Source organism: Phytophthora infestans, genomic scaffold, assembly GCF_000142945.1.
Source record: "Phytophthora infestans T30-4 supercont1.618 genomic scaffold, whole genome shotgun sequence".
In the NCBI taxonomy this organism is placed as follows: domain Eukaryota; phylum Oomycota; class Peronosporomycetes; order Peronosporales; family Peronosporaceae; genus Phytophthora; species Phytophthora infestans.
Genome location: NW_003303158.1, coordinates 5388 through 14470, shown reverse-complemented (window position 1 = coordinate 14470; position 9083 = coordinate 5388). Strand labels below are relative to the sequence as shown.

The window sequence follows — 9083 nt, the reverse complement described above, 5'->3', positions numbered from 1 at the left end:
GACCCTCGTCTTCTCTCTTTCTCCGCCGCATCTTCGCGATAAATAGAAATGCATGACCTTATCGACCATAATTTCTTGCTTGACTTCTCTTCGACGCCCCCTTCCCCCCTCTACTTTGCATGAAGCTCACACCACTTGTTACCGCTGGTATCACCAGCGTCCGTACCATTTCCATCGTTGTGTATCGTCTAAAACTCGGCAAAGGGATCTTTGCCGTTGTAAACGGGGACAATCGCATCCTCCATGGAGTCCGGGTATGGGTCGAAATTGGACGTATCGTTGGCCGTGCCGACACGTGGGATAATCGGTGCGGCGCCCTTGCGCGCGAGCAGGTCCTCCCAATTGATACCGGTGAGAGAACTTGTGTTTCTTGATGTCCTCCACTCCGTTCTTGAGACAACCGTACCCGTTTCGTAAGGTCGGCTGTGAGCATGCGTTTGATAAGTCCCTTGGCGTTTCGGTCGAAGAAACGCGGGAAGTTGAGCTTTCCTGAAAGAATTTGCTGGTAAATGCCCATGGGGTCGTCGTCGCAGAAAGGTGGCTGTCCTGCCAGCATTTCGTACAGCAAAATGCCCAGTGTCCACCAGTCTACTCCCTTGCCGTGTCCCTTGTTAAGTAGCACCTCCGGCGCGATGTACTCGGGTGTGCCACAAAGCGTGTACGTCTTGAACGCCACTCGCTTGGCGAACCCGAAGTCAGTGATCTTGATGTAGCCCTCGTTGTCTAGTAGCAAGTTCTCGGGCTTCAAGTCGCGGTAGATGAAATCCTGACTATGCATGTACTCGAAGATGGATACCACCTGTGCTGCGTAAAACTTTGCCGTGTTGTTGTCGAACCGCCCAGCCTTTCGAAGGTGCGTGAAGAACTCGCCACCGATGACATACTCGAGCACCATGTACAGGTACTTGGTGTCCTGAAACGTGCCTGCCAAGTTGACAATGAATGGATGGTCCAAACATAGCAAGATGGACTTCTCCGAGAGCATGTGCTCGACCTGTTGCAGCCGAATGATCTCTGCCTTTTTCAAGATCTTGATAGCCCAGTACGTGTTGGTTGCCTACCAAAGAAGCCATGACACCGTCAGTCTATTCGAATGGACCCGCCTATTTACCTTTGTCGACATGACTTACTTTATGGGTAGCGAAGCGCACACGACCGAAGGAGCCGGTACCTAGCGTCACACCCATGTCGAATTGCGAGCCATCGAGCGGGGCGGCAAACTTGTTCGAGACCTTAACGCCGTCTGGGGTGGCCATTTGTGCTGAGTGTGTCCCTAGTGTGGTCTCAGTTGACGGCTGCCGTGTTCAGCGGTAGTCGAATGTGTCAATCGCGGAGGAGTCTGCGCGTGTGGCGAAACTCCAGCGACCTTGTCACTCGCGTCTTTTTTGGGCTATGGGCGCGTGCGCAGAGGTGTCGGCAGTGAGGGCGACGGTCAGAATCCGATGGCAACAAACACAATAGCCGGTGGTTATATACGCAACAGGTATTTTTGTCCTGCGCTTTGCAGCTCGCCCCTCCGTTTTCCACCTCCTCACTTCGCAGCCAGGGCGATAGGAATAGCAGTGCAATGTCTGGCCTGATGCCGGGCTGAATAGGATATAACCAACACGAATCTGAAAAGCCGCCGAACGTAATTATAGAAAAAAGCAAGAAAGGGCCGGCCGACGAGTGAGTGCAGTGAATGAAGCAAGGCTATCTACAGATACTTCTTCCATTAATTTTCGTCTGCGTCAAGTCGAGGCTCTAAAAGAGTAGTAAATGGGGAAGGAAGTGTCGGTGGATCGCCTTCTGACCTACTGACCTTGATGACGGCGCGGTAATCTACTGACGCTTGTTGGGACTTCAAATTCACTGAACATGCACGAGAAACAAGGAAGCGAATAAGATGGTAGCTCTGTAAGAGATACATCTTGGTCTGTTGAAGCCACCTAAACTTCCGTTGTAATAGTCGTAAGCATGGTTGCACACATGGCAAGTTGAAGTGGAAATGTTGCGTGAAGGTCGTCCTTTTAAATAGCGTGGTCCACTTGACTTATTCCGACAGAAACAGCTGCTCGCTGGGCATTCTTCACGATGGGGCTCACCCGGTCGGGCAGTGATGTCGGTGGCCGCCGGCGACAGCGGCAGCGGCAGCTGTGGACTCTTCTCGTTGTTCTGTTGATCCTTCCATGTTGCTCAGCTGAAACGACCAAGACAAAGTCTAGAGCCCCCCCGACAGTGGCGCCTGAGACCGTCGTGGAGTCCAATGAGGGCGCGTTTGCCACCATCATGTACGACTTTGGCGAGGACAGCGAGGCACTGCTGCTAGCTACGCGTGTGCTTATGCGTAGCATCAAAGAATCCAAAACCAAGTACCGTCGCATGGTGATTGTACCGCAGGACGGACTTTTTGAGAGCAGCGAGCAAGCACTCAAAGGAGACGACCCGGACCTGGAGATTGTGCACACCAACATCCCCAATGTATTCGGGCACATGCCACTGACCGACCACCGTACGCAACTGCTACATATGCGCAACAAGCTCGTGATATGGGACGACCCGCAGATCTCATCGCTCAAGCGCGTCGTGTACCTGGACCCGGAGAACCTGGTACTGCGCAATCTGGACGAGATCTTCGCGTGTCACCAGTTCTGCGCTGTAGACAACGGTCAGTCAGTCGTGTACTCCAATGGACTGCTAGTCATCTCCCCCGACAGTATCGCAGCGAGGAATTTGTACTCGGATGCCATCGATGGCTTCATGATCACTGGCCGTGAGTACAATTACATCGGTATCATTCAAGGTTTCATGCCTGGACTTTTCGAGGCATTCGAGGAGAGTCCGTTGTTTTTCCTAGGATGGGATGAAGATGACAATGGCGAAGACAGCGACGGAGCGGATGATGGTGATGATGCAGTGGAACCAGTAGACGCCTCTGTCGTCCACCGCTTGCCTTTCTACTACAGCATCAACCACATGGTCTTCTATGAACGCATGAACTGGGATCTATATAAATGCAAGGACAAGAACTTAGCAAAGGGAGAGATCCCTGGGCCTTTACTGAGCTACAAGTACAGTGGCGCTACAGTGAAGCCGTGGTTCTGGCTGCCGTACACGTACTTCCAGGTGTTCTGGTACTGGCAAGATGTACGTGCCCGACTGGGAGAAGACCACTTCGGTCACTTTGTAGGCAAAGTCGTGTCGTTTCTGGTGATTTTCGCCTTCATCTGGTTCGCCTACATCTCCCTCTGCTTGAAGCTGTTCACGGAGCCTAATGGACGACCACGTCGCTTGTCAAGCTGGGGACTACCCACTCCTGGCAACGCACAGCCACTATCTATCGACGTGTTTAACTCGCGTGTGGTGCGGCGAGCCTGTCAGTTTTCTTGCAGCGCGTTGTATGCTATTGCATCCATGCCATTGGTGTCAAGCGTCTCCATCGTCGTTCTCATTACTTATTGTAGTATCCAGGCCATCCCCATCACGATGCAGCCCTCGTACGCAGGGAAACTCTGGGTCATTGTACACGACCTGATGTTGACTACCGTATTGCTGATATTCGCGGTCGCACACACGTTACGCACTGCTCAATGGAAGAAGGACGAGGTGCCGGCGACGTCAGACATGCTGCTGGGTGGCATCTGGTGGTGTGTTAAGAAGCTGCCACTGCTCATGCTAGCGCAGCTTCAGTTCCTGTACATGATTGGCCGTACCGATTGGTTCCAGAACCCCGTGCTGCGTCCTATTATGACCTTCCTCTCCTTTGCGATCGCCGCCACTGTGGAAGGTCGAATTCTTGTTGTTGAGATGCACCGTATCACGAGGAACTGATCGTCGAGCGTTATGAGCACTTGCCCATTATACCTAGGACATTTAGCCACTCAGGACGAAAGACACACCTGCTAATTATCGCAGAGACACAGGGACGAACAGTTTGTATGGTACGACACAACAATGCCAATAGAAAAGGAACTAAACACGAATATTAGTCAGCTAGTAGTCCGAGCGGCGTTTCTTCTGAGAACGAGGTACACAATGTTGTCAGTCTAATAGAGAGTTTGAGAGACAAGATGGCGACCTGGAGTTCCTGCGTCGACAAGGGTTGCTTGCCGCCAGTGAATGTCCGTTCCCGAGGTGCTTCTGCTTGCTGTTGCTCTGCTGCGTCTTTGCGTAGATCTTTCACGACTGCAGCTAGTGCCTCCGGGTTGACGCCTTTCTGAATCAGTGCCATGAGGATCGCCAGAGTGTCGCGGTCGAGACCAGTGTTGAGCAGGCGGGATAGCTCATACACGGCTGAATTAAAGGTTATGACAGGAGATGGGCGGCTTAGGAAAGGATGTGAGGGCGGTAAGAGTTATCTGGGTGACGTACTCTCCATGACTTCAGCGCGAGACGCGGTGATACCATCGCTCATTTTGGTGATGATTATTGGGAAGTGTCGGATCCGGATAAATGGGAATCCGGATAAAAAAGCAACTTCCGAAATTGAAGTCTTCAATTATTAATACTTTTCTACAGTGCTGACAAGGATATTGAATTAAACTTATCGTAATGTGATTCAAGATCCAGGTGCACCTAGATAGCGACAGACGGACACGGCCTACATGCTTACAAGTGATTCTGTAGAAAAAAATACTACGTGTAGTACTAAGCCGCATCCATACCAAAAAGTTGATTCTATCAGCAATTCGCTAGCTTTGTGATATGAGGGAAACGCCCTCAGTTTATCTCGAAAAAGTAGCTATTTCTGCCTGGTAATTGGTGGGCGTACTCACTAGGAGTCTCGTACGTCTCCTCGCCACTACAGCTACCAGTTCAACCAACTTCAGTACATGCAACCCCGCGCACTTCATGTATAACTTGGAAATTCTACTTGTATCGGTGTCCTAGCGATGGTCTATATTGTACTTCGTCGTATTCCGATCTCGGACACGCTTTCAGAATAAGCGATTTTCTTCGACAAGCGTACAAATTGTTTCAATGAAAAACAGACTTTACTCGATGGCTATCTATTCGGTCTCGTGAGTGTAACCCCGCGCAATACCGGTGCTTCCCTCTACGGCGGCGTGTGCAGGAGTCTTGCCAATGCGTGGGTCTAAGCCTTGGTACTCTCTCGTAGCGAGGTAATCGGCGGCCTCACTGTGGTACGTGGTCAGCTCTGTTCGCTCATTTTTGACCTGCAACGCACCGGATGCGTCAGGCTCACCTGAAGCCGTGAGAGCATACGTAGTTGCTTCTCGATCGACGGGCGTCGAGTGGGAAGCTGTCTTGTACGTTCCTGACACCAGCGAGAAGAATGGCTTGTCCACGTCTTCACCCTCATCATCGGCAGCTTGCTCTACGCTTTGAGCAGTCTGATCTAGCGCCGGTATTACCTCACTGAAGTCGGTTTTGTACTGGCCATCCCACTCTTCGGAAGGCGAAAGAGCAAGTTGGAGTTCATACGGTGTCACGATGGGTTTGTAGTATTCCTTGCTGTCCATGAGAGTGTTCTGTTGACATGCCACGAGCACAAAGGCGTCGATTTCGGCGTAGTTCGCGAGTTTAGGCACGTTGACCTTGCCCACGACAAACAGATACGACTTGCGTCCACTCCTATGATAACCACAGCAAGCATTAGTATCTGAAAAGATCCATAATATCGTCGATGATCCACCTACTTTTTGATCAGCTTCTGGAGTCCATGCACCACGTCCAGATACTTGTTGACGCCAAGTGTGCCCATCAAAATACCGTAGATCTGTGCCTCCTTAGCTTGTTGGACGAGGAAAAAACTACAGCACACAAAACACTGTTAGTTATTTCAAGCCAAGTAGCAATCTGACTAGCTAGTCTTACCGTCTCATGAGTGCACGGTTGACCGTCGCACCCTCTTTGCGAGTAGACATTACGTTCGGATTGTACGAGAAGCAGTCCACAGTGCTGTAGCGCATTAAAATGCTAGTGAGATGTGCTGATTCCGCTCCTATATACAGCAGTGCAAACGTTTCCGGAGTGATCTCCACGTTATCCTCGCCGAACACGATCTCCTGCCCGCCAACTGTAAAAACCGAAGAGTTCTTATCAGCATTTGACGTCTCGACCCCCTCCACCTTCTCTGCTGGGTCGTAAAATGTCTTCATAGTCCCAAACACCAGCTTCCGTTCCGTAAACTTGTCCTTTAAACCTTCGAAGACTGCGTTACTAGCATGATGGAAGCGAGGCTCATACAACAACACCAACGTCTTCATCACATCCACACCGGCAATACGCTCGCTGAGCTGTTGCACACAGTCATTTACGTCAATCGTTGCATTGCCAAACACGTAGATCACCGGAATCTTGGTCGTCGCACTCAAACATGTGCGTCCGTAGTGCACGATGCAGTCAGCCACGAGATGTTGCGCTGCCACTTCATCCACACAGCAGCTGCCGTAGGAAGTGTCACCAAGCACAAATACGCGCTCCCATTGGCCGGTCAGTCCGTCCTTAAGCTCCTGTTGCACCTGTGAAGCGTCCGGTAGTAGCGAGTCCGGGAATTGCAGCGCGATTTTCTATATAAAAGCAACTTCCGAAATTGAAGTCTTCAATTATTAATACTATTCTACAGGATATTGAATTAAACTTATCGTAATGTGATTCAAGATCCAGAACCAGCCTAGATAGCGATGTATTAAGACAGACGGACAGCTTCAAGTCGGCCTACATGCTTACCAGTGATTCTGTAGAAAAAAATACTACGTGTAGTACTTACTGTTACTTCAGTACATGTAACCCCGCGCACTTCATGAAATCTTACTTGTATCGGCCACTCATAGTATCCTAGCGATGGTCTATATTGTACTACGAAGTATTCCGTTCTCGGACACGCTTTCGGAATGAGTGATTTTCTTTGACAAACGTACAAATTGTTTCAATGAAAAACAGACTTTACTCGATGGCTATCTATTCGGTCTCGTGAGTGTAACCCCGCGCAATACCGATGCTTCCCTCTACGGCGGCGTGTGCAGGAGTCTTGCCAATGCGTGGGTCTAAGCCTTGGTACTCTCTCGTAGCGAGGTAATCGGCGGCCTCACTGTGATACGTGGTCAGCTCTGTTCGCTCATTTTTGACCTGCAACGCACCGGATGCGTCAGGCTCACCCGAAGCCGTGAGAGCATACGTAGTTGCTTCTCGATCGACGGGCGTCGAGTGGGAAGCTGTCTTGTACGTTCCTGACACCAGCGAGAAGAATGGCTTGTCCACGTCTTCACCCTCATCATCGGCAGCTTGCTCTACGCTTTGAGCAGTCTGATCTAGCGCCGGTATTACCTCACTGAAGTCGGTTTTGTACTGGCCATCCCACTCTTCGGAAGGCGAAAGAGCAAGTTGGAGTTCATACGGTGTCACGATGGGTTTGTAGTATTCCTTGCTGTCCATGAGAGTGTTCTGTTGACATGCCACGAGCACAAAGGCGTCGATTTCGGCGTAGTTCGCGAGTTTAGGCACGTTGACCTTGCCCACGACAAACAGATACGACTTGCGTCCACTCCTATGATAACCACAGCAAGCATTAGTATCTGAAAAGATCCATAATATCGTCGATGATCCACCTACTTTTTGATCAGCTTCTGGAGTCCATGCACCACGTCCAGATACTTGTTGACGCCAAGTGTGCCCATCAAAATACCGTAGATCTGTGCCTCCTTAGCTTGTTGGACGAGGAAAAAACTACAGCACACAAAACACTGTTAGTTATTTCAAGCCAAGTAGCAATCTGACTAGCTAGTCTTACCGTCTCATGAGTGCACGGTTGACCGTCGCACCCTCTTTGCGAGTAGACATTACGTTCGGATTGTACGAGAAGCAGTCCACAGTGCTGTAGCGCATTAAAATGCTAGTGAGATGTGCTGATTCCGCTCCTATATACAGCAGTGCAAACGTTTCCGGAGTGATCTCCACGTTATCCTCGCCGAACACGATCTCCTGCCCGCCAACTGTAAAAACCGAAGAGTTCTTATCAGCATTTGACGTCTCGACCCCCTCCACCTTCTCTGCTGGGTCGTAAAATGTCTTCATAGTCCCAAACACCAGCTTCCGTTCCGTAAACTTGTCCTTTAAACCTTCGAAGACTGCGTTACTAGCATGATGGAAGCGAGGCTCATACAGCAACACCAACGTCTTCATCACATCCACACCGGCAATACACTCGCTGAGCTGTTGCACACAGTCATTTACGTCAATCGTTGCATTGCCAAACACGTAGATCACCGGAATCTTGGTCGTCGCACTCAAACATGTGCGTCCGTAGTGCACGATGCAGTCAGCCACGAGATGTTGCGCTGCCACTTCATCCACACAGCAGCTGCCGTAGGAAGTGTCACCAAGCACAAATACGCGCTCCCATTGGCCGGTCAGTCCGTCCTTAAGCTCCTGTTGCACCTGTGAAGCGTCCGGTAGTAGCGAGTCCGGGAATTGCAGCGCGATTTTCTTATATCCACCACGTCGGATCTGCTCTACAGTACGGGTAATATCGTAGTACACACGCAGATCGCAGTCTTCGGCGCGTACTCCATCGCTCTCCTGTACTTGCACTTGCATCTCGATGGCACGCGAGCCATCGTCGCTCTCGAAGGCCAAGGCGACCGTCATCGAAATTGACTAGAGATCGGACAAGTATCAATTGTCAAAACGTTGGTGTAACCACACAAATGTGCATTTTTCGAGGGTATTAGATCTACCGCGTCTTGGTGGTCGTACGCTGACGTAGCGAAGTCTTGCTGTCATGCTCCTCATCAAGAGAGCCCACGAGGTTCTTGAGCTCCTTGTCCTTGATGTACTCACGGTTGATGAGCTTGCCCATCGTATCTCCCGCCTTAACACCTTCACCTGCCTCCTTGAGCATGTCCTTGAGCACTTGACGACCATAGCCCTCACCCGTCACAGGACCGCTGCTACCAAAGCCCACAGCGAGCGTCAGCTTCATCTTGGGCAACGACAACACTACCTCGTGCTCGTCAATAGACGACACCGTGGCACCTTCAGCCAGATCTTCCGTCACACTACCGTAGTAGAGCACTAGCTGTCGCGCACCATCAAAGCACTCTTCGTTCACAAAGGCGATAAGGTTCGTGCGGCCTCGGCGT

General features: G+C 50.8%; 3 protein-coding genes across 3 annotated transcripts; 1 reads left to right on the top strand and 2 right to left on the bottom strand.

Moving 5' to 3' along the window:
• Positions 1–188: 188 nt before the first annotated feature.
• Positions 189–1563, bottom strand: PITG_21854 (cAMP protein kinase; the record flags this gene model as incomplete). Its single annotated transcript, XM_002894710.1, has 3 exons — positions 189–360; positions 402–1057; positions 1131–1563. 3 exons carry the CDS (start codon positions 1254–1256, stop codon positions 189–191), a joined length of 954 nt encoding a protein of 317 aa, XP_002894756.1.
• Positions 1564–2049: 486 nt separating this feature from the next.
• On the top strand, positions 2050–3889 carry PITG_21853 (uncharacterized protein; the record flags this gene model as incomplete). The annotated part of the gene is made up of 1 exon (XM_002894709.1): positions 2050–3889. One exon carries the CDS (start codon positions 2323–2325, stop codon positions 3808–3810), a length of 1488 nt encoding a protein of 495 aa, XP_002894755.1.
• Positions 3890–6903: 3014 nt separating this feature from the next.
• Positions 6904–8538, bottom strand: PITG_21852 (diphthamide biosynthesis protein, putative; the record flags this gene model as incomplete). The annotated part of the gene is made up of 3 exons (XM_002894708.1): positions 6904–7489; positions 7555–7668; positions 7733–8538. The coding sequence occupies 3 exons, from the start codon at positions 8536–8538 to the stop codon at positions 6904–6906; spliced, it is 1506 nt and encodes a 501-aa protein (XP_002894754.1).
• Positions 8539–9083: the final 545 nt, after the last annotated feature.